General features: G+C 50.2%; 7 protein-coding genes across 7 annotated transcripts; 5 read left to right on the top strand and 2 right to left on the bottom strand.

The window, feature by feature from the left end:
- Nucleotides 1-4: 4 nt before the first annotated feature.
- Nucleotides 5-530, top strand: FMAN_12697 (putative mitochondrial receptor complex chain MOM22; the record flags this gene model as incomplete). Its single annotated transcript, XM_041823169.1, has 2 exons — nt 5-98; nt 157-530. 2 exons carry the CDS (start codon nt 5-7, stop codon nt 528-530), a joined length of 468 nt encoding a protein of 155 aa, XP_041688776.1.
- A 755-nt stretch (nt 531-1285) lies between these two features.
- On the top strand, nt 1286-2401 carry FMAN_12698 (uncharacterized protein; the record flags this gene model as incomplete). Its single annotated transcript, XM_041823170.1, has 3 exons — nt 1286-1434; nt 1498-2167; nt 2228-2401. 3 exons carry the CDS (start codon nt 1286-1288, stop codon nt 2399-2401), a joined length of 993 nt encoding a protein of 330 aa, XP_041688777.1.
- Nucleotides 2402-2975: 574 nt separating this feature from the next.
- Nucleotides 2976-5750, bottom strand: FMAN_12699 (uncharacterized protein; the record flags this gene model as incomplete). The annotated part of the gene is made up of 2 exons (XM_041823171.1): nt 2976-3325; nt 3377-5750. The coding sequence occupies 2 exons, from the start codon at nt 5748-5750 to the stop codon at nt 2976-2978; spliced, it is 2724 nt and encodes a 907-aa protein (XP_041688778.1).
- A 511-nt stretch (nt 5751-6261) lies between these two features.
- Nucleotides 6262-7114, top strand: FMAN_12700 (putative class E vacuolar-protein sorting and endocytosis factor; the record flags this gene model as incomplete). Its single annotated transcript, XM_041823172.1, has 4 exons — nt 6262-6267; nt 6333-6608; nt 6665-6922; nt 6974-7114. The coding sequence occupies 4 exons, from the start codon at nt 6262-6264 to the stop codon at nt 7112-7114; spliced, it is 681 nt and encodes a 226-aa protein (XP_041688779.1).
- A 2098-nt stretch (nt 7115-9212) lies between these two features.
- On the top strand, nt 9213-11010 carry FMAN_12701 (uncharacterized protein; the record flags this gene model as incomplete). Its single annotated transcript, XM_041823173.1, has 2 exons — nt 9213-10454; nt 10507-11010. 2 exons carry the CDS (start codon nt 9213-9215, stop codon nt 11008-11010), a joined length of 1746 nt encoding a protein of 581 aa, XP_041688780.1.
- A 2624-nt stretch (nt 11011-13634) lies between these two features.
- Nucleotides 13635-17441, top strand: FMAN_12702 (uncharacterized protein; the record flags this gene model as incomplete). Its single annotated transcript, XM_041823174.1, has 4 exons — nt 13635-13708; nt 13764-13951; nt 14025-17342; nt 17395-17441. 4 exons carry the CDS (start codon nt 13635-13637, stop codon nt 17439-17441), a joined length of 3627 nt encoding a protein of 1208 aa, XP_041688781.1.
- A 1298-nt stretch (nt 17442-18739) lies between these two features.
- On the bottom strand, nt 18740-21908 carry FMAN_12703 (uncharacterized protein; the record flags this gene model as incomplete). Its single annotated transcript, XM_041823175.1, has 4 exons — nt 18740-19101; nt 19156-20936; nt 20989-21258; nt 21319-21908. 4 exons carry the CDS (start codon nt 21906-21908, stop codon nt 18740-18742), a joined length of 3003 nt encoding a protein of 1000 aa, XP_041688782.1.
- Between the last annotated feature and the right edge of the window lie 1837 nt (nt 21909-23745).

Below are 23745 nucleotides of genomic sequence, written 5' to 3' on the forward strand. Positions count from 1 at the left end.
CAAGATGGTTACCCTTACCGAGGTCGAGGACGAGCACTTCCAGCACCCTCAGGCTGGTCCCGATGTTGAGGAGGACGATGACGACTACTCCGATACTGGTAATTAACAACCCCGCGCCTTTAATCGCGATATTGTGCATGCTAACAACGACCGCAGACTCCGAGATTTCCAACGAGTCCGACTACGATCCTTCAGAAGAGACTCTCGCTGAGCGACTATATGCCCTTCGCGACATCGTTCCCCCAACTACTCGCTCATGGATCTCCGGCAAGGCCAACACCATCGGTAACGCTGCCTGGAGCGTTCTCTCTTTCAGTGGCAAGGGCGCTTGGGTACTCACCACCTCTGCCCTATTCTTTGGTGTTCCCTTCGCCTTGTCTTTCGCCGAGGATCAACAGCTCACGGCTATGGAGCAAGAGTACAACATGCGACAAAGCGGCAGTGAACTTTTGACCGCTGGCTCCGAACAGAGCACTGCTGACCAAGTTGGCGCCGCCCTCGATGGCAAGCCTGCCCAACCCTCTCTGTAAACAAATAAGCTGGAGTCACGCAATCAAAAAACCTTGACCTTACGTTTCTGGGTATGAGGATATCTTAGACAGTGCCTTTTGTTGCTAAGGCGCAGTCATTATTGGGCCGGAAAATGCGGCTTTCCATGTGTACAATAATTGTTTACGGCGTATATGGCCGATGAAGACCTATGATGGATACAACTGGGTTTGACCGGGAGGAACGAGAAGCGCAACGCATCCACGGCGCATGGTTACCGGTGTAAAGTATAAGATGGGGTTGTTAATGGCTGCGATCTCATCTCCAGGAAAGGCAGTTTCACATGTATTTTGTCACATTAGAGCTGTACCATTGACGACTTATGTGTGAGCGTTATGTAAACCACAGCTTGTTCTGCCTTGGTATCGTGCATTGCTTCAGACAATAACAATGAATGGGGAAGTCATGGAATGTGATGAAATTGAAAAGAAGCCTCGAGCCACATCGGCTCGTTTGACCAAGCGTAATACTCTTGATGATTGTGATGACATATATGATCTTCATCAAGTTCAGGGTAGGTATTCTTGGCACTAACTTGCATGGAATGGATAGATCAGTATCAACTCTCTCAATTGCACCCTGGCAGACTAATTAGAGACTCTACGTATTCTCAGCCAACGCTGAATAAGTAGCTGACACGTAATACAAACAAAGCCAGCCATGGACTTCGTTGGATTGCCAAAGATAGAGGTTGTTTAAACCCCACGTTCCACGCTTTTGATATCGACGACTGACGATGTGCAAGCTTCACGCCCATCTGACTGGGAGCATCTCCCGCCGCGCTCTTCATGAGGTATGGCTACGTAAAAAGGAGACAGGCGACACCGATTTAGAAGATCCCCTGATCGTCATGCCTGAGGGGAAACATGATTACAACCTGCAAACGTTAGTCTTGCCTCCAACGATTGGCAGTAACAGGACTAGACACAAGCTGACTACCATTGGCAGCTTCTTCCCGCTTTTCAGCAGTTACATATATAACCTTATCACGGATGAGGAATCTGTTCGATATACTACAAATTCTGTGTTAACCGACTTTCTCAATGATGGCGTCTGCTATCTCGAGCTTCGAACAACACCACGTGCCACGCCTCAACTCTCAGCAGAGCAGTACATCTCAACTCTTCTTGATACGATCTCGTCATTTGAGTCTCAGAATTCCCAGCTGCACACTCGCTTGATCCTCGCTGTTGATCGACGACACACCCCCGAGCAGGCTGCTTCCACCCTGGAGCTTGCTCTGAGATACCGTGAACAGGGAGTCGTTGGCTTAGATCTCTGCGGTGATCCAACGGCGAGGCCAACAGGTGAGATAAGTGTCTTCACACCTGTGTTCTTGGAGGCAAGAAAGAAGGACCTGGGGATCACGGTTCACTTTGCCGAAGCTGAGGCGAGTGGGTCGAAAGAGGAGTTAAACACGCTGCTCTCTTGGGAACCGGGCAGGCTTGGACATGTGATCTGGGAGGACGAAGAGGCCAAGAAGGAGATCGCAAAGAGAGGGCTGTGTCTTGAACTATGCCTGAGCTGTAATGTTAGAGCCGGGATGGTGTTGGGCGGCTTCGAAGGCCACCACTTTGGGCACTGGAGAGGTGTCAACGGCCCCAAGATCTCACTCAGCGTAAGTTACTGCACTTGTGTTCATCAAGGAGAGAAACAGAAAGACTGAAAATGATCACAGACTGATGATGTGGGCGTGTTCGGAAGCCCTTTATCTAACGAATATAGACTCGTCGCGGAACATTTTGACCTTGACCGCCAGGCTATATGTGAGCTTGCGAGACAGCCTATTGACGGGATATTTGGAGGCGAACAGGAGAAAGAACGGTTGAGAGATATCATGTGGACACAGTGAGCTTGACAGCTGATATCGTTATTGAATGAAGGTGTCATCTTGTAGTGCCTGAAGCTTGCATACTATCGTTGCCATAGGGTGGCAGAAGACTTTGAGACCCCGGCAGAGAAAATAAAAGTAGTCGCATGGTCTGCTATGTCTATCTTTGAGATACACATAAGTTGTCCAAGTTTATCCTTAACTTGTTCAAGAATTTTCATCACTTTGGACAGTCATTATGACAACGCTAGGAGGCCAATGGACGTGGTATCAATATCGACGTTATCATTTAGGCATAAGCTATTAGAAAAGAGTCTCTCTAGTGAAGTTGTGTTTACTAGCAAGGCGTATTGCATCGCCCAAGAACAGCTATCGAGCAGTTGAAGCATCAATAGTCAATTCATACTGCTATGACTCGCTAACAAGGTATGAGGAGAGAAGTTGATATCAAAGCCAAATCAGGAGCATCTCGTGTTCTTCCATCGCATTACATATGGAACCACCCTGCCCAAACGCCGTACTTTTCTGGTTGTCGTCTCAAGTTAAAACGTTAACGTTAACCTCCCCGGTAAACAAACAAATTTCCGCAGCCTCATCATGAATGCATGCCAACTGGCGGAGTCTCAAGGTCAACACCTTCGACCCTGGCGCGCTCACCATCGCTCTGGCGGATGAGGTTGAGGAAGTAACGAGAGGCGCGCTCACTCTCGCCCTTGACCTTGATAGTCTCCTCTCGCTTTGCGCTCAAGTCCTTGAGACTTTGGTCAAGGCCGACCCGAAGGTTGTCAGCGGGAATGCGGAGGACCTTGCGAACGGAAGAGGAGATTCGAGAGGAGTTGGAGTGAACATAATCCAACTCTGCAAGCTGAGTCGAGATCTTTGTAGCAAGGCGAGGAGGCAGTGAGTTGGGAATCTGCTGCAGAACATAGGCAGAGGCAGCAACAGCTATTGACAATTAGTGACTTGGCATTCTTGGAATTCACATGGTTTACTTACCAGCCACGAGAATGCCAGGAATGATGAGCTGGCGTAAGTTCTCGTTGCTCAAGATGCGAGTTGCTGTGATAGCCTGGTCCATCCACGTGTTCATACCAATCATCCGGGGCACAACGGCGCCGGCAACTGTAAGGGCCATACCAGTGCCAGCAAACTTTTCCTGTCGCTGTAACAAGGTAGTCCAGTCGACAAAGTCGATCAGTTCTGTGGGAATTTCGACCTGACGAGCAAGAGCATCTCGCTTGCGTCGGAACATAACATCAGGTCGGAATTGGAGGTTCTGGAACTCATCACCAACGTGCAGGATACCCAGTTGCTTGATAGCATTGACGCCGTACACTGTCTTTCTGCGAGCATACTCTTCACAGTTCGAAACAGAATCTGCGATGCGAGACAGCATAGCTTCCTTGAGGTCCTCTGCATATTGGAAAGCGTTCCAGATACCGGGGTAAGGTACATCGTAGTGGCTGCTTCCAGAATGGAGAATGGCCGAGTTAAGAGTATTTCGAGTGTAGTCGTAGACGTCCTTGCATGTTTCCTCAACGTTGGCATCAACTGACTCGCTTACTTCGGTCTTTGCCCTTCGACTGGATTCCAGCTGAGGTTCAAGCTCCTTCAACTCCTGGGTCACTCGCTCCAGTTCCGATTGAGCAACTTCCTGATTGACATTTGCAAGAGTGTTGACATCATTCAAGATGTTGAGCAGATATGTTCGAGCAGGTGCAAGCTTCGATCGTGCACGCTTCTCAAGCACGAATCTTCGCAGCGATTGCTCCAGAGCCTCGAAGTCTCGCACCTTATCAAGATCCTTACCCTTACCCTTGTCATCACCATCACCAGGATCACCACTACCTCCGCTTGAACTGCCGCTGCCGCCAGGGCCGCCAGGAGGCGAGGGGCCGACAGGGATGGCGTTGCTAGACACGAAATGCACAAGCTCGGAGGACTCCTTGTGGGTTCGGGGACTGAGACCGGCAACCTGGTCAAGAACCATCTTCTCACATCGCTTTTTGTCTCGGATCACATCGAATCCGTTAACAACGATAAAGATGTAGGCCTTCTCAGCAGCAGCAGCCCAAATGAACTCCTTGGCAGACTGTGTAAAGTGATTGGCAGCGGAAACTACAAACACAACCACATCGATCTCTTCCTGTCGGGCAAAGATGGCAGTCGTTTTGGTTGTATCGGAGTTAAGACCAGGAGCGTCGATCAAGGCAATATCCACCACGCCATTGTTCAGTAGAGATTCGTCAATGCTTCGGCTATCCTTGACGTAAATCTTGCACTGAGTGTAGGTCTCGTTGTCGATGACAATGTTCTCGAGTTCCTTTAGTGAGAAAACATCGTAGGTCGACTCATCGTTTCGGTCGTAGGGCACGTTCTTATGCACTGCATGTACCTCTTCCACACCAGAGTTCTCTCTAGCATCAAGCACCTCACAAAAGATAGCAGTACAAGGCTGCTGATCCTCGGGAAGAACCTTTCGACGGAGGAGAGCATTGCAGAAAGTTGACTTGCCAGCATTGAGGTCGCCTGTGATAAGAACCTTACTTGCAGTGTCCTCAATTCGTTCGCGGAGAGCTAGTAGATGTTTGATGCTGGAACTAATTTTGCCGTCGAGAAGGGATGCGATGGAGCTCTTTTCCAATGAATGGACGAGCTCAGTCTGGTGAAGAGCACCGAGCTTAAGGTCGAGCTTCAAGATAGAGAACTCTTGAGCAATTTGTGGTGAAACGAGTCGGGGCTCAGGCGTGGATCGAACTTCAGCGGCTCGACTCGATTCGGCGGAACCGTCTTCGACCGTCGTCATGGCACGTCTTAAACCAGGGTTTCGGAAAAAGGACGAGCCTTTGCCTTCCATACCCGTGTGGGCATGGGCAAAGGCGGGCCGTGAGGAGTGTTCGGAGGAGTCGCGGCGAGCTCTTTGAACGGAAGGATAGTGTGCGGGCCAAGAAGCATTCATTTCTTGTAAATTTTGAAGCAGTTCGAGCACCTTGTTGATGGAACGGCCGAGGGTAGCACGATGAGCATTATACCACATCTGATGCACAGCACCCGACGCAGGCCGGTCGTGATGCATTGCCATATCCCATGCTGCGGCGGAACTCATGGAACGGTCATCGCCAGCTATACTTCCTCCATAGCCTGAGTCCACGTCAAGCATGCTCTGGAGACGGGCAGCATGTTCAGATGTCATACCATTTCCGACAGTCATGTATTGGACCCGAGAAGAGGACGAGTTTGTGGGTGGCGGAGAAGAGTGATTGCTGGTGGGCGCGTCGGAAGGGCCATGATCGTTATCACCATCAGAATCGGGTTCCTGGTGCAGTCGGGCCTTGCCCTTTCCGTTACTGCTGAAATAATCTTGGCTCATGTTGAATCGGTTCGTAGCAGTTCGAGCGGCATATTTTGGATGAGAAGCGAGGGGAAGAAAATATCCTTGGAACCGTGATGCCGATGTAATTATGGCGGTCGGCTGGAGAGGCGAATAAGAATCATTGACAAGTCAGTCGAACGACCCATTTCTGCATGATTTTTGCTACGTACCGATTTCCGATTTGATTGGCGAAATCTGGAGACTTTGGGCGCTTGGACCAAGCGGGCTCTTATCGTGCCGTATCGTCTCGTGCAAGCAACCTATGGAAGCGCTTTCAAGGTTGGCCCAGTCCGATTACGTAGTGTCGGGACATCCGTAGCGCGACAAGGCCAGCGACTCTTACCACGCATCTGGATCAAGGCTTGATCTTTTTGTCGCTGCCTTGCGCATTTCTGCCGCCTACTTATTTACGATTCGCAAGGACTTCTCCCCCTAGAACAACTCTCCGACCTCGCTTTACCAAGATCTACCCTCTTTCATCCGTCAACCACCACTACCCCCGCACATCATGAATGTAAGAACAGCGGTGTCGTGCGACAATACGGCGAGCCCATGATGGCTAATTCACTCACGATATAGATCCTCGAATGGGCTTTCGGAAAGCGCATGACGCCCGCGGAGCGTCTACGCAAGAACCAGCGCATGCTAGATAAGGCCATCCGCGAACTTGATCAGATGCGCGTCAAGCTGGAGAAGCAAGAGAAGACCCTTATTCAACAAATCAAAACGAGCGCCAAGAATGGACAGATGGGAGCTTGCAAGATTCAGGCCAAGGATCTGGTCCGCACGAGGCGATACGTCGAGAAGTTTTACAGCATGCGCAGTCAATTACAAAAGATTTCGCTTCGCCTTCAGGTAACTGCATACATTGGATACTAGTGTAGACCAGAGGCTGACCAGATGCGACACAGACATACAGAACGAACGAACAAATGATGCAGGCTATGAAGGGCGCTACCATGGCATTGGGAAGCATGAATAAATCGATGAATCTTCCCCAGCTTCAACGAATCGCCATGGAGTTTGAACGCGAAAACGATATCATGGACCAACGACAAGAGATGATGGACGATGCCATTGATGATGCCATGGATGTGGGAATCGAAGAAGAAGGTGACGAGGTGGTGGAGCAAGTCTTGGAAGAGATTGGCGTGGACTTTAACCAGGCGGTAAGTCATAAAGGTGATGCTATGCAAGCCTCGTCACTAATACAACCACAGCTCGGTGAAACACCTACTGCTCTGGGAACTACGGCGGTACCTGAGGGTAAGATCGCTCAGGCGGTTGGTGGCGGAGGCGGCGGCGGTGGTGATCCTGTCGACGACGACCTTCAGGCAAGATTGGATAGCTTGCGAAAATAGGTAGACTGACAGGGGTTCCTTGAAGCCTGAGGAGCTTTGTTTCAATGATCACCGCCATATCAGTTTAAAGGAGGGTACGCTACCATTGTTTGGACCCTTCAGGCTACAGAAGATGGACATATGTCCGATGTCATGATCTATCTTTGGCCATAGGAAGAAGGAAGGGAGCTTCATGGTACTATGTTTGTTCCGGTGCATTGGTGTCTGGAGAATTGTCTTACATACCATCAGCTTTGCAGGTGTTTCTGTGCTTTATAGAAAACAGTACTCGCTGCTTGTCAGGTCTGTTGAAAACGTGGGCGACACTTGACCAACTTGTCAGTCGATTTCCGTCTACTTCAGTCTATGTTGACATACTCGCACTATATAAACATCCTCAATTTGGATGATGGGTAAAGTAGAATCTATTAGGTTACACAAAGCGGTGCCTTTTGCACAAAGGGCAACCTATCTGGGTATGGCTTTGACGGCAGCCCCAGAGCTCCACGTGTACAGCCGGCAACGGCTTTGGGAAAAGAAGCTGGTCGCATGAGAACGGATTTGATCTTGGGATAAATTAACTCCGAGCCTGTTAGCTTCATCTGACTGACGAGAGCGCAATTGTGGGATTGTTTAGATGCTAGTTCCGGATGTCTCGGGTCGAGGATGGCTTCCTTCGCACCGACTTACTGTTGGAAACACATATCAGACGTGTCAATAACTAACACGCAAAATCAGGGTCCAGTTAATATGCGTTTCCCAGAGCTGATTCATTGCTAAGATCGACACCTCCATTTCTATTGAAACCCAAAGCCGAGAATCGCAAATTTGCCCAAGATCCATTTGTCTGCACAGCGCTAAACAGTGCGGTCGTGAACCAGTAAACGTCACTAGCCCGTGGATACGTCAGTGGCCAACAGCCAGACATAGCGCACAATCAGATCTTGAGGCACCTCCAGCTTAAGCGCAGCCCCCCGCCCCCACTGACCCTCACCAATCCGTCCCCGTTACACCAGCTGCAGTGCGTCAGGTAGCTGCGCCCTCCACTCCATCCGTTCACCTCTGGTTCTAGGTAGTACTTTATTAGCCCAGCTAATTCATCCAACGAAACGTCCTAAAGCAGCAACCTTGCCAACTCTTCATCAACTACGACACGACTTTCTGTAGACTCGCTGGCTTGTATTAAGCCTTAACTTGATCCGCTTACTTTGCAGGTGCAGAGCGTCCCTCTCTGTCTTCTGAGCATTTTCAAGTTCAACTCTCCAGTGTTGAAATAGTCTTTACACATTCAGCGCCAGGTACGTTCGTTTACTGCTCCCCTCAACGTACTGCACTGCTTTATTGGAAGAACTATCAAGTTACTTCGATACATGTGTTCCCTCTGTTCTTAGCCCCAGCCGCATTATGGTCCTGTTTGTTGGGCTCGTGGATTATCAGATCTATACGATTACCTATTCCCCGCCAGCGCAGCCGTTTCCCTTGTGGCGTCTACGTCACGTTTCTTGATTTACGATGCGCTCAGCATCATGCCTCTGCCTCATCATACCCAAGGGTCGACACGGCTCATTGGTGTTGCATCGAGCTCAAGTACGGCCCTGTCCCCGCCGTCTGATAGTCCCAATGGTGTGAACTGTGGCGATCTCCAACAACTATCACTGGGGGGACAACAGAAGTCATACTTATCAGTCAGCGCGCTTAGCTACATCATCAACGTTTTCCTTACTACCTGCACGCACTCATTTCTCTATTCCTATCCTCCTTTATTTATCATCCTTGGTGACATAGAATGATGTTCTCGGTTCATCCTCTCTAACTCTTGCAGGTCCGTCTTGCGCCGACGAATTAAACACGCCAAGCTGGTCTCGACCAGCACCCCGCCCCTACACTTACCACGACGGTATATTTCCACAGCTACCCGCAACGTTCGCGTGTAGCGATTCCGCAAAGTCTTACTCCGACGACGATAGAACCGATACCAAGCTCCAGCCTTCCACAGCATCAACAGTGCTGACATTCCCTCTCTGCGCAACGCCACCTAGTATTCTCTTGTCCCTAACACAAGCTGGCGAGCAACAAGCGTCGCAGTCTCTCCTCGACTGGAGGAAGTCTGCTGAATAGAATGTTTGGCGGCAGTTCCAACAACTCAGCGGGCAACAAATCCGAGAGCGATTCAAAATCCGATAAATCCCCTTCTCCTGAACCTGGCCCAGGCCCCAGCGCTCCGGCTCCAATTAAGACGACCGATCAGGCTGCAAGCGGTGAGAAGCGCAGTGGAAATGGCAGTCCTCCTACTCGACAAGATACCGGTGGATCGACCGACAAGAAACGCAGAAGCAGCAGCGTCAGTAGTCGGGCTAGCAGTCTTCTGGCCTCCGCCAAAAACTCGCTCAACTTCTCTCAGAGCAGTCGCAGCGGGGGCTCTGAAGTGAGCTCCCAGACACCTCTCCAGAAGCTTGGCAAACAGGATCCCGCTCTTGCAGTCCCTCAGGGTCAACATAATAACTCTGCGGGAGAATCCATGCCGGGTCCCAAGTCTACGTTCCGTGTCGGTGTTTGGGAAGATAGGAACAAGAAATGCCGTCGCACTATGGAAGACACTCATGCCTTTCTTTATAACTTTGTGCAGACTCCAGCCTTAAATGATGTGTCTTTAAAGGACAAGCCTGAAGGTGAGGATCGGGAATCTGTTTCGTCCGACATGGTTGAGTCAGACAATGGTTATTTTGCTATTTTTGACGGACATGCTGGTACATTTGCAGCCGACTGGTGTGGCAAAAAGCTGCACCTTATTCTGGAGGATATCATACGCAAAAACCCCAATGCTCTGATTCCTGAAGTCCTAGACCAGGCCTTCACGGCCGCTGATGCACAGTTGGAAAAGTTACCCCTAAAGAACAGTGGTTGCACTGCAGCTGTTGCAGTTTTACGCTGGGAGGATCGAGCGTCGAATGACCGATCAGCCATCAAGTCCGCTAGGCCGGAAGAGCCCGTTGAAATGGACAAGGCAAAAGATGGAGCTTCGAATGACGAGGCAACCAAAGCTACAAATTCAAAAGGAAAGGGTAGCGGACGACAAAGGGTACTGTACACCGCAAATGTTGGTGATGCCCGTATCATTCTTTGTCGAGGTGGAAAGGCTCTGAGACTTTCTTACGACCACAAGGGCAGTGACGAAGTCGAGGGTAAAAGGATCGCCGCTGCCGGAGGCCTGATTCTCAATAACCGTGTCAACGGTGTTCTGGCTGTAACCCGGGCTCTTGGTGATGCCTACATGAAGAAGCTTGTCACGGGCCACCCCTATACCACGGAGACGGTCATTCAGGCCGAGAGTGACGAGTTCATTATCATTGCTTGCGATGGAGTAAGTCAAGCCCCAGATGCAAGTGGAAACCACGAGATGCTAACAACCACAGATTTGGGACGTATGTAGTGACCAGGAAGCGGTTGATCTTGTGCGCAATGTTGAGGATCCCGTATCGGCCTCAAAGCAGCTTGTTGACTATGCACTAAACCGCTTCAGCACTGACAACCTGTCTTGCATGGTCGTCCGACTGGACCAGAACAAGGAGGCTGCAGTGGAGGTGGAAGGTGCAGCGTCCCAGGTCAGTGAGGCAGACAAGATCGTCAGCGAGACTAAACAAAAGATTGCAGACGGTAGCACGCCCGCCGTCGGTGTATCAGCGACTAGCAACGCGCCCCAATCCGAACCCCCTATAGCTGTTCAGGAAGGGAGTTTTGTGCCAACTTCACTGGATGAAGTGGTTACAGAGGAGCCTCCTCATGTTGCAGATCCAAAATCGGATGAGGTTCCTATATTGAATAAGGCCGCTGTTGAAGAGGCCCGCAAGGATAAGCCAGCCGCAGACAAGCCAGCCGCAGACAAGCCGGCGGAAGAGAAGCCCGCTGAGCAGGCATAATTCAAATACACTGGGGTAGACATGGGGCACTATAGGCATACCTCAAACTACTTACTTGGTCTCAGAGCAAGAACTTCACCTTTCAGTGAGAACGGGTTAAGGATCTAGCGGGTTGTCAGTCTCTCCACCTGGACCATTCCTCATCTACTTGGACCAGGGCTCGCAAAGTGCGGTGATATGATGTGTATACAAGGTGCTGTGATGGGATTCATGTCTGAGTGGGTTTACACAGAGCTGAAAGGAGCTTGATCAGCCTCGAGTTGTTTCTATAGGTTAGCTGAGGAGCGCCCTCGTACATGCGAAAGGAGGGGTGACACTGCCGATGCAGCACAATGGTGTATTGATAATAACATGATTACGACTTGGAACAAGAGTCGATCTTTCGAGTTCATTGCTTGTATCTGATACTTGTTGCTAGGTCATATATGCATTGCCATCTACTCTCCTAAGCCAACTATGCCTCTATATCTGTATTGTAACTTTGATGTACAATCCTGTTAGGCCTGCAGCCGAAGCGGCTCGTGTTGAATGCTTTGATTAGAGTAAGTAGGTATGGATCCCACTAACTCATTTGTTCTAGGATGCTTCGACTGAGCTTCCATCCTTCTAGCTAAGGGATAGGGATAGACTGGTACAGATACTGAATCGCTAGTTTCGCGTCAAGCTCCATTCTATTGACCACAAGTGATTGGCAATTACAGCGTCACCCACTAGACTATGTTGCAGACAGTCGTAATTGGGACCGACCAAACAATCTCCTGCAGACTCATGATGTCGTTCAGCGTAGACGACCCCGTCGCAGGATGTCGCGTGCCAACGGTTGTATTCTGACTCTGACGTATGTTGACAAGGCGACGGGTTCTGCTTCCAAACGTTCCGGAGTCGGTAAAACCGACGCCAAAAATGTGTTAACCTTGTGCACTTAGATTGGGGGTGGAGAAGCCGGGGCGGGAGGGGAGGTTGTCAACAAGGGTATAAGGGCATAAGGTGTGTATGAAGGAGGAAGCTAGCTAACTGGGCCCTAAGGGCAGGCTACATACAGAGGGATGTGGGCCTAAGGTATCCACATCTCAACAGAGGTTGCTTTGTTGCTGGAGTGGCTTTGGAGGCTTTTTGATGGTGGCTTTGATCTACCAGAATTGGAACTCTGGATCAAACTTAGATTGATTTTGATAGAGAACGAGTATTGATGTACTCTGCGAGTCATGATGATATCTTTTCTTGTCTGGCTGGTTTGCATCATAACTGCCTTGTGTCTTTATTTTTTGGTAAGGTACTATGTGCACTTCCTACGAGGCGACAAGAGAGATGAGGCTTAGTCGTCATCTCGTCTAGTTGCCGTCGTTTCGTTTCATGACACAGCACTCTTTTCGTCTATGTACAAGTTACTTTGCGGTGCTGTTTACTGTCTCGTCAAAATTTCTTGGTTTTGTCATGCAGCCAACCCTAAGTCGTCGTTCAGTAGCACTGTATCGCCTTGTGCTCGCAACTTTGTGTGATGGCCTCCACTGCTACGTTGGGCATAGTAGTTCTGGATTGGGTTGGTTGTCTTGGTATACCCGATCCCTGACGGGAACCCAAGACGCTACCTATTCATCATTCATTCCAGAGCGAGACTCCCTTTTTGGCTGGCGCGCAATTTGCACTCTAATGATGGTCAACGTTGGAGTAATCGATTGACATTTTATTTATGTCATGACTGGGACGATTTATCAAGCGTTGGCGTGCCAGAACCTTTCCCTCTTCCTTTCTTTTGGAGTGGTGCCATGCTTTTCTTCTTCTTCTTCTGTTTGAGTATATGTCTCGGCCCATGCATGGTATGAAAAAGCACCTGTTGTGCGTTACCCGATCTTAATTTGTTGCTGCTGAGTTTAATAACTTTACCTACTCGATTGATCGACGCCTCAACCTGGGGGGATTTGCAACGGTCCTCTTCAGAAAACGTATTTTTGGAAGAAACAAAGCCAAAGTTGAAGAAGGAAACTTCCGTTCTCTCTAATGAAAATCAGATAAACCTGGCTGGCATACACACAAGAGACCAACAAGTAAACAACGCAAAGACGCAGCAGACCATCCCAACACAATTCTACTCATTGGGTTCATGGTTATTTACTATCTTATTAGATATACCGAGATCCATGTCAACTAGACAGCCTTGCCCCTGAAATCTGGTGCTGCCCGCCCCTTGACCCGCAGGTGCTAAGGTAGAGGAACCCACCCACCAATTCCCACCCGCCAAACCTCATCCAGTCGCCAGGCATCTCGACTCGAAACGACCCCGAATTATACTGGAGTGGACTAGCTCTACTACCCTCTCGACTGATTTGGTAGACTCCCCCGTCTTTCCGGAGAGCTTCATTTCTAGTTGTTCTCTTTCTTTCCCTTTCGCCTTTGCCTTTTCGACCTCGTCCTCGAATCTCGCCCTTTCGAATCTCGACCGACCTGGAGCATCTTTGCTCGACCCATTTGCAGCTGCTTTTGTGCTTCTGCTTGCCTTTCCTTTCGCTCCTTTCTATTAATTAATTTTTCGACCTTGCGAGTCGGCGGCGTCAATTTAGCCTTTCCAGCTCCCGCTCTTTTTTTCCCGCTTTGTCTCTCTTTGATCTACTTGTAACGGAGGCACCATGTCGTTGAATGGCTTGGATGATCCAAAGGTTCAGGGAGCCCACGAGGCCGCTGTCGCTGAACCGGGAGGATGGTACGTCTAACAATCATTTTCCATGCTCGAAATGAACCGTTAGCTAAATATTCAGGTTCCTCCTCAAGTATGCGAGTCGCGATGAAGTCGAATTGTTAGGTCGCGGCTCCGGCGGCGTTGTCGAAGTGCGCAACAATGTCGCTGGATACGACGAGACGAGTCCTCTCTACGGTTTCTTGAGATATCGAAGAAGGAACGTGGTAATTAAGTATCTGCCTGAAGATTGCTCTCGTCTTATTCAAGGTCCGTACTCATTTTCTTCCCCCAGCCTAGATCCGTTCGCGGCTTGATACACTGACACGTTTTCGATATATAGCGAGAGTAGCTGTTCACTTCAACGCCGTCTGCGACCGATTCTCACCCTACGATACCATTTTCGAAATCACCGAAGCCAAGGAACTTAAGGATACGAAACTATCGGCCGCATGCTCCCTGCATGCCGCTTCAGGGTCAAATTCATCATCTTCAAGCTCGTTACGCCGAAGACGACTAATGGAGATTGCAGAGGAGGAGGAAGAGGAGCAGCAACAACGCGCCACAAAACGCCAATCAGTTGCCGAGGACGACGAAGACGGCGACATTCGACCTAAGACAGCCAAGACAAGTCATGACACTGTCTTGCCTACGGAGACTGTCACGCTAAACTCAGAACTTGCCGCATCTCCAGAGCATAGCAAATTCACTGACGCTTCAACATATGAGGTACCCAACTTTGTTGGCGCTGATGACAGGCCCATTTCTCCTTCTCAGTCAGAAGCACAGCCGCGAATGTCATCGCAATCAGGCCGACCCGATTTGTATTCCTATTCATCATACAACTACGGAAAGCCTAAAGTGAAGCTTGGACCGCGCCCCTCGCTTGATACAAACGGAAGACCACGCACTGCCGGCGCATATCGCCCAGTTTCTCAGATGCCTTCCGGCTTCAAGTTGTTTGGTAAGGGCTCTAAAAAGGAGAAGAATAGGGACGGGCCCGCCACGGCTGAGGATACTTCTGTCGAGGACAAAGACACAGCGACTGAACAGGACGGACTACAAATTGTGCATACAGAACTCACGCGCCCCGCAACAAGCTCTGGAGTATCTATCCCTGGCTCTCCTGTTTTGCCTATGCCCCCACCCGCCAAACCGACCATTTCACCGGAAAAGGCGAGGTTAATGAAGGCTATGAAGCTCCGAGAGAAGAAGAAGGCAAATATGGCAGCTGAGGCGGCAGATGCTCCGTCACCTCCTCTTGAATCCCCCGGATCTAGCGGTGGCGATTCATCTACAGACCGAGTAGAGGATCATGAAACTCAACTCGAAACGGAATCCGACCACCCATCCATCTCAAATGCCGACTCAGGCATTGGATTGGATGCGTCTTCAGCGTCTATGAATAATGATCAAGCTTCCGATCTTGCTCAGACCGATTCTCATCCTGATAGTCCAGTCATTGCATCTTCCGAACCGGAGATATCTACCAAGGCATCTTCACTTTCCGAATCAACTGACGAAACCCTGCACCCAAAGAACGAAGATGAACATGACCTGGACGAAAACGAGGAAGTTGACAATGTCGAAGCCTCTAGTACACGAAGAAGTGAAGAAATTGTTACCGCTGAAGAGTTGACGCCAGTGATCGACTCCCTTCCAAGCAAAGATGAGGAGAAGATTGAGGATACAACGCCAGAGCCTTTACCAGAGACTGATACCAATATTCCAGCTCTTGAAACAGCAGTCTCTACTGCTAACAGCCAGCCCACAACGGACCATGCTTCTGAAGCATTGGAGACAACTGAGGTTTCGGCCAACATCAGCAGAGTGGACGAGCCGCTATCCCCTACCATTGACACATCCAAGATCCTCAAGTCGAAGTTCTCGACTCAGGACCTGAAGACGGAACCAAGTCTAGCATCTAATTCCCCTAACCAAAATGCCCGCGAGAAAAGCCCTGTCATCGTAACAGAAAAGGATGAGGAGGAGGAAAATAACGAGGAACTGCCTGAAACAAAGCAGCAAAAGCGTAAGACCAACATCGAGCCTATCAAAACGGACTTTGCCGAAGACAAGGAACGTCTGTCTGACGATGAGGACTTTATGGAAGAGCTGCATAGCGCGACACTTCATGAGGCGAAACCGATGACTGTTGCTAAGAGCCCTGTCACTCCAGTTTTTCCCAGCCCAACGAAGGGCGAACGATCTCCGACCATCGTCCGCACCGTCTCGAACCCTGTCCACGGCAAGCTTCTTGCCCCTGGCGACGTGACCACAAGCTCAGCGCGATCTGTGAGCTCAGGAGCTGCTTACTTGCACAAGGTCGCCCAGCAGCCTAATGGACCCAGCCTGACTAGGAAATCTACTGTGGGATCAAGCATCTCGCAACGAATCAAGGCTCTTGAAAAGCTCTCAGCACACACTGGTGAGAGCACTCTCAGTCCTACACCTACTGCCTCAAGCCGAGAGAGACCATCTTCGGCATTCTTCTCTGTGCGAAGGAGTCGTGAACCCACTCGATCTCCGTCCATTGCAGATCGAGCTAGCTCTTTCAACCGCCAAAACCTGCGAACACCACCTTCACGATCTGGTTCTCGAGACGAGTCACCTGATAGAGCTAGAAAATCTCACAGGGAGCGCTCGAACTCGGTGGCCAGTCGTTTGTCTAAGTTTGAAGCACATGCGCAAGAGAATGGCGGCTCGCCTGAGTCGATCTCGGTCACTGCTAGAATAGTACGAGATCCGAGCCAGAACGCAGCCAAATCACTTGAACCACCAAAGGACCCATCGGAGTTCAACCCAGTAGAACTTAAGGAGTCTCCTCTCTTGGTGGACCACCAGAAGGCCTCACCAGTATGGACCCCTGCAGCGCTTGAGCTTTCTAAGGAGACCATTCTTGAGCGTCGTATGTCTAGGGAAGGCCGTCGATCGGAGTCGAAGAATCGGGATAAGGAAGACCACTCTCGACGGTCTTCTCTAAGTGTCGTGAAGGACTTCATTAACGATCGCCGCAAGTCTCTGACCTCGCCATCGTCTGATGCAGGTGGTGCCAAGGGCTCACAGTCTCCCACCCGCCCTCCATCAACTCACCAGGGCAAGCGGCTTTCAATCAGCAGCCGACGGTCATCCATCAGCCGCGACAAGGACAACGTGCTTTCCCCCACTGCTACTACTGAGAGCTCAGCCTCTGGTGATGAAAAGTCAAGCAGTGAGAAGAAGAAGTCAAGGGCAGGTCGATTCATGCGTCGTCTATCATCCCTTTCCAGTTCACGTGGTAAGACCACGCCCCCTACTATCCTCTCGCCAACTGTGCACGAGGAGATAGCAGAGCCTGTTCGACCTGCGACTACTGCCGGGCCCCCCTCGATCGTGTCCTACATGGGTGATGTCAATGTGCAGTTTCCTGACAACCTTCTGTGGAAGCGCCGTAACATGTGTCTCGACTCTCAGGGTTTTCTCATTTTGAGCGCTCTCCCGGCTCAGAGCAGCCGCACCGCTCAAGGCACGAAGCGCTACCACATGAGTGACTTCCGATCTCCCTACATCCCTGATGTCGAGGTCCAGGAGTTGCCCAACAGCGTTGTCCTAGACTTGGTTGACGGCAGTAGCGTGCAACTGGCGTGTATGGACCGTTCCGGACAAATGGGTATTCTTGACAGTAAGTGTCGCCGATTTGCGAGGGTTATAACATATGCTAACAACTGAAACAGTCCTCCAGGAGGCCCACGCCAGACACGTTACCTCATTCAGTCTGTGATTTGATGTCCAGATCTCTGCCGCAGCGTCTGAGACGAGTCTACGGTACCATCAAACGCGAGCCACATATTGGCCCCCATTCGTCCATTTTCTCTGTTACATATAGATGGCTATCATCTTGCCGCCCACCACAAACTGTCTTCTACGTCTCGCGATACGTTAACGGCCTTACGACACCCCACCCATCTACCTACCTACATCTTGGCTTCAGAGTGTATACTACCGGCTTGAGTGTCTGATAAACCGCCAGATGTTTCTTTCTATACTTTATGTTGAGGATTCTCACCTTCCTCGACGCTCCTACCAGACTTTGTATATTCCCTTTTAAACACGCTCAACTCTAGAGCTTTTCACATAATTTTCTATTTGTGTTCTCTTCACATGTTCAACTATGTAACTACGCATGATACCACACACTTTCCCCTTTCATCGAGTAGCCCCAACGGCTTTCTTTCTCTTTTCTTTTCTTTTTTTGTACCCATTTCTATTCCACACATACGAGCCTTGTTTGTCTTTTTCTTCTTCTTCTTGACACCTGTTGTTCGCTATTTACACCCGCACAGTCTGTCGGTTCTCCTTGTCACGCGAGGATATTTATCAATGCAAAAGGGAGGGGCAGTGGGAGGTTTGGATAGGCGGTGGTGGCTATTCTGATTTTATTAGGGACGGGGAGGAGGTGGTTAGTTCAAAATGGATCAGACCAGTGTAGAAAGAAACATGAGCTATTTCAAGTCCCATCATTGCCCAGCCATGCAAAGCAGCGGCTTGCTTCATTCAAGACGTATCTCAATCACAGGCTAAATCATCACAATGAGAGTGTGGTCTTTCGAAAGAAGTCTATTGGATCTTTTCAACTTTTTATGCTACTTTTCTGTTTCGTAAGACTGTCAAAAATGCAATAACCCCGATCATTGCAATCCTCAACTTCAATCACAAGCCCATCGTATGTATCTTTTGGTCTGTCGCTTAACATGCAAAACTCCTCGTTAAACTTTCGTCATTTGTTTCCTGATTCCCACCACTCTGGCATGAGAATTTCGCACTCTTAGTATTGTGAAGTATGCTGCCACAAAGTCACAATAATCCTTGCATTTGAATGATACTGTGGATTTCCTAATCTCTGCTATGCCGTTGAAGACTTCAATCTTCCATAGATATACTCCCGACATCAAAGAAGTGTAATAGAAGTTGGTTCGGTGAGAGAAGGGCCTCTGGCCAGTCAACTTGCAACTAGTATACGAGAAGGTATAAACATAGAGCACCTCTCAGCACAAGAGGGTGAGGTAAAGCTTGGCCAGACTAGGCGTGGCTTGTTGATGGACCAGAAGACGGATCCAGTCCGGGGAATTGAGAGGGATCCATGGCCATGTACTCGAGAAGATCGAGACCACCAACATTGACACCCTCAGGTCCCATGGCAACGGAGGGATTCTCCACGTTTTGGAAGAAAGCTGGGCCAGGAGGCAGATACCACATCTCGTTGCCTTGGTGGTTCCAGTCTTCAAAGAGGCTGACATCCATATTGGCAACCGCATTGTCCACCACTGTAGGTGTGGATGGACCCATCGAGCCCTGCCCAGGATAGGGGAAGTTCTGGGCCGATAGATCAAATGGAGTCGCTGAAATATTGTTGGCCTCGTGAGTAGGAGCCTGAGCTGGCGCTGAATTGGGGTCGTCAGTATTGATATCAACACCCCTTTGCATAGGATGCTTACCGTTTCCGCTGAGCCCATCTCGGAGTCTCTGAGCATGACCACCGACCCAGTTGGCATTACCGTCGCCATTCGCAGCAACACTATCACCATTCTGGGTCTGGCCATCTGGAACGGGACTTTGTCCCCTGCCAGAAGCCTGCTGCATGGTGGGAGCCTGGATAAATCGGTTGCGGAGGCGGCTCGTCAGAGACTCAAGAAGGTCTGCAAAACGGATTCCCAGATGGACGTCGTCCACGACGCAGTTTCTCAGCGCCTCAACAGTTGCGTCCATCAATTCGATGCTCATTCTGACGTCTGATCTTGGGGCACCGAGAGCAAAGGTCTTGAGCAGGAACATGGCACCACTAATGATGCGGAAATATGTTCGTACGGGAGCATGCTTGAGATAGTCGCCAGGCAGAAGACCCTCGACAACTGTGCGAAGAAGGTTTCGACTTCCCTCAACCACTTCACGAATATACTCCTGGTCATGGGCAGTGAAACCACCAAGCTGACCCAGCGGAAGCTTGCCATAATTGATCATAGTCTGAGGCGACAACTGTGGGTGACCATTCACAGCTGATGCTCCATGGTGCCCCGAGTTGGCTGTCGCCCCAGCTTGGTTGGTGCAGCGTTCGACAACGGCTTGAAGTGAAAGAGAGTTGATGTAGATGCGCACATATTGATACTCGATCGTCAGAATGTGTCTGATAAACTCGGGCAGACGGAACAGCTCGAATTCTCTCCACCAATCGCGGAGAAGAGGCTCAAACTCCTTGAGGATGCTTATGTACTTCCCATTCTGGATGATTTGTGTGGTGTACTTCCGTGAACGGAAAATCTTTTCGTTACCCATCTCCATAGCATTGCTGATGCCGGCCCAGCAATGGATGATTTGGTCATCCAGTTCTAGATCAGGGACATAGTTGAAGTGGTTAGACAACGAAGAAGGGTTCGTCCCAGGAGTTGTTCCATCCACTGACGTAGGTCGGAATCGAGCCAGAGCAGGATCGCTTCTCCTGAGATGAGCTGGAGCCATGTTGGTCCAGCCGAGCCTACCTGCCAGTTGCGTGGTATAGATAAGCAAGAGACGTTTAATTCGGAAAGCTCTTTGCCGGTACGATTCTTCTTGATATTCGGGGCGAGTAATAGCGTCGTCTCTCAGTAGCTCATCGATATCATCAAAGACACCCAGCTCATATGCCAGTCCATTTGCAGTGCTGAGCAACATCCAGCACATTCGGTCACTTCTCCACGCGGGCTCGAGCCAGCTTTCAATCCTCTTGCCTCCGAAACCAGTGCCCAAAGTCTTACTTGGGTCCTCATCGGCAGCTGTGATAGCTTGGAAGCTGGCTTCCATAGGAAGAACTAGTTCATCGGTGGCCTCGGTGGGCGGGAAGTGCAGGGCGCGAGGGTGCCACTCGGTCAGAATCATTAACGACTCAATCGTTCCCAGGGTTCGCAAACTGCCCTTGCGTAGTCCGCGCCAAGGTGCCGTACTGCTCGTTTGAGACTCGTCAAAAATGGCACTGGTGCTTGGTGGCACGCAGAAGCCACCGCCAAAGGCTTCCTGTCCCCACAAGCATCGCTCGATCATTCCCCGTAAATACATCCATAGTTGCTCATGGATTGCGTGCGATCGGCAATGACCACCGGTACCGGGCATTTGACGGTATCGCGAGGCAATCGTCAGCAGTGTAACGGTCAAAATAGGCTCTTCGTAAAGTAAAGTGACATGAGATGCAGGGTTGCTGAACGTGGGCGGCGATATAGGTGTCAGGGGAGACAAATATTTGTAGTAACTATTAGAAGAATTAGCATATGAATTCTGGCAGACGTTGAAGGTAGTCTTACTAGTCAATGTATTCGATCGCTTCGAGGGCTGTGAACCAACCAGCACGAACAAACCGGAAGCGTTGCCATGCCTTGATAGCTTCAGCATACCCGGGCTGCGAGCTAAGCTCGGGCCGTGAAAGCTCAGGGTCGATGGGCTGTTCCGTCTTTGGTGGTTTGGAAGTCGATCTGGGGACATAACCATAAGGGCCAGTATCCTCAGGTGGGGGTCGAGGGGGCGCAGGATGAGCAGATGAAGTGCTTTCTCTGCGTTCACGGTCAACAGCGGGACTGTCGGAAGTTAGCATTGAGCCTGGAATTGATTGAGGGTCGAGCAGTTGCAGATCATACCTATCCGTTGCAGCTTTATACAACAGGTCCAGTGCATCCTGGGGACCAAATACGCCTCGCCGCATCACCGTCTGAGCTTCGATGTTCTCAAGAGTCTGGTTGGCATCACCTTCCGCTCCCCACTCATCCCTCCCACGACCAGCCCTGTTACCATCAGGACGACGGAGCGGCTGGGACTGTCCTCGGGAACCTCCCGGGGTCAAGGGAACATTGCTGTATGATCTGCGTTCGATGAATGGCGGAGGGCTCGCATTTCTATTAGTTCGCTTGCGACCATTTCTCGTGATGTAATCGTCCTGATCACTTCCATCGTCATCCGTCTTGCGCTTGCGACGAGTAGCACTGAAATAGCAATCTTTGCTCTCGCGACGACAGCGCACACATGGAGGATCGTGGGGGTTGTCGACACTGCCAAGATCGCATCGCACTTTGCGCCGCCGACAAGGGATACAAGCTTGATATACGCGCTTGTGTTGAGGTGCTTGGTTTGCGTTTCCGCCAGGCGTCTGCTGTGCTGAACCTTGTGCGTTACTGATCGATGCGGCGGGACTCGAATCTGAGGCCCCGGAAGCCGGCTGATACGGGGCCATCATCAATGGCTGACAGGAATTTGGATGAGGTCTCGTTGATGTCCCTTGGCGATTGGAATGCCGAACTGAAAAGGTGGTGGTGCTGGGGCTCGATAAGACGCCCAGCGCAGGCGTCGACGACGACGTCGCCGTGCTTGAGGCAGGCAGGTCAGCTCAAAAGCGGGCGAGGCTCGGATTGACAGGCGATAAATAGAAAGACAAGGCTGATGGAATATGATGTCGCGGTTCGGTTTGCGGCGGTTCGGCGAGGGAAGACAAGAAAGCGTGGGCCGAAGAGAAGCGGACTGGGGGGGATTGACGACCTTTTTGGAGTTCTTCTAGGCCGCTGGGTTCGGTGAGTAGCTTGTATATGTTAGTCTAAGAACATGACCCAGGACGTCGGACACAAGGGTTTTGATTCGAGTGCCCTGTGCGTAGGCTACCTTAGGTAGTAGTATTGTCCAGCCAGGTACGTACCCTTATAGATAAAGACTTGACAGTGGACCTCAATGCGGGGGATGATCACTCGAAGCCAGAGACAAAGCAATCTCGGCCGGGAGAGGGAGAGGGAGAGGCCAGTGCAGAGCCAGTTCAATGGAGTCTGCAGCCTCAATTGGTCAGGGCAAAATGTGCTCAGCTAACAGAGACCTGGGGTAAAAGCTTTTCTCATTCCCTGTTTGAGGGGAAAGGAGACGTACGTTGAGAGTGTACCTGAATAGTAGGTACCTATCCGTACTATCCCCAGCGAATCCAATGAGACAGGCTGTGATGGCTGTTCTGGGGGTGAAACAAAGATGTCGGTAAAGCTGGAACAGATGTGATAGGCTCAGAGGCTACCACGGAAGGTCACGAGCGTTGTCGTTATTTTCTCTGTCATCTCTGTCCAACGACTAGTCAGCATTAAGATATTGAGGTTAGAAATCAACATGGACATTGGAGGGTCAACAGACTTGGGACTCTACGTAGGTCGGGATGTAAAAATAAACTGACCAGAGAGCCCAGGTACCTTAGTACCTTACCTACTGAACACTGAACTTACTAAGACAAGTAGCTCTCATAGTAAATCTGCCAAAGTAATTTTATTACTTGGGGTTAAAGTCTTACGTTTTCTGCCATCCTCAGGAGGCGTAGTACACACCAATTGTCAGGTGATGGATTGTCAATGTGATACCTTACGTATTGGAAATCAAGAGTAACTTTCTTCGACTGAGGAGATGACACAGTACACAGCATAGCCATTCCAATCGAGATCAGTCCAGTTTCGTTTATGTTAGCTAGTCCATGTGCCAAGGAGGTTTGCAGGAATGGCGTTCAGTCTTCTGCCTCCCATCTTCACCGTATTATAACAATCACCTGCCTATTCCACTACAAGTTCCCAGCCCATTGAGCATAGCAGCCATCGCCTACAACATCGTCAGAATTTTCAATGACACGGTAGGAAAAAAGTCTAGAAAAATAGAACAAAAGACCCCGGCCGGTCAAAAGTTCACGTTATCCCGAGACAGGCAAGTCGATAACCAAGACCAAACCTTATTGGCCCACCCGGGATTTGATATCGTTTTCCTGCAAAACCGCTGCAGGCGATCGAGAAACCAGGGCCCAGGATCCAATCTCGTGCAGCCCTCAGAGGAGCAAAAGAGCAACTCCCTGGGCCTAGCAGCTAACTTCCATCATGATCTTCCTCTAGGTAAACTTTGTATGTCTAGGGGCTTGTTTGGCATTGACAGCTGAGACAACTACCCATGATCTCTCTCTTTCCAGCCCTCTTTCTTTCTTCTCTTCATTTCGAAGCATCTCAATATCTTTATGGCTTCCAAAGATCCCGATTCTCTAGAACCTAAGGTATTAAATACATAAT

This window comes from Fusarium mangiferae, assembly GCF_900044065.1.
Source record: "Fusarium mangiferae strain MRC7560 genome assembly, contig: FMAN_scaffold015, whole genome shotgun sequence".
Classification (NCBI taxonomy): Eukaryota; Fungi; Ascomycota; class Sordariomycetes; order Hypocreales; family Nectriaceae; genus Fusarium; species Fusarium mangiferae.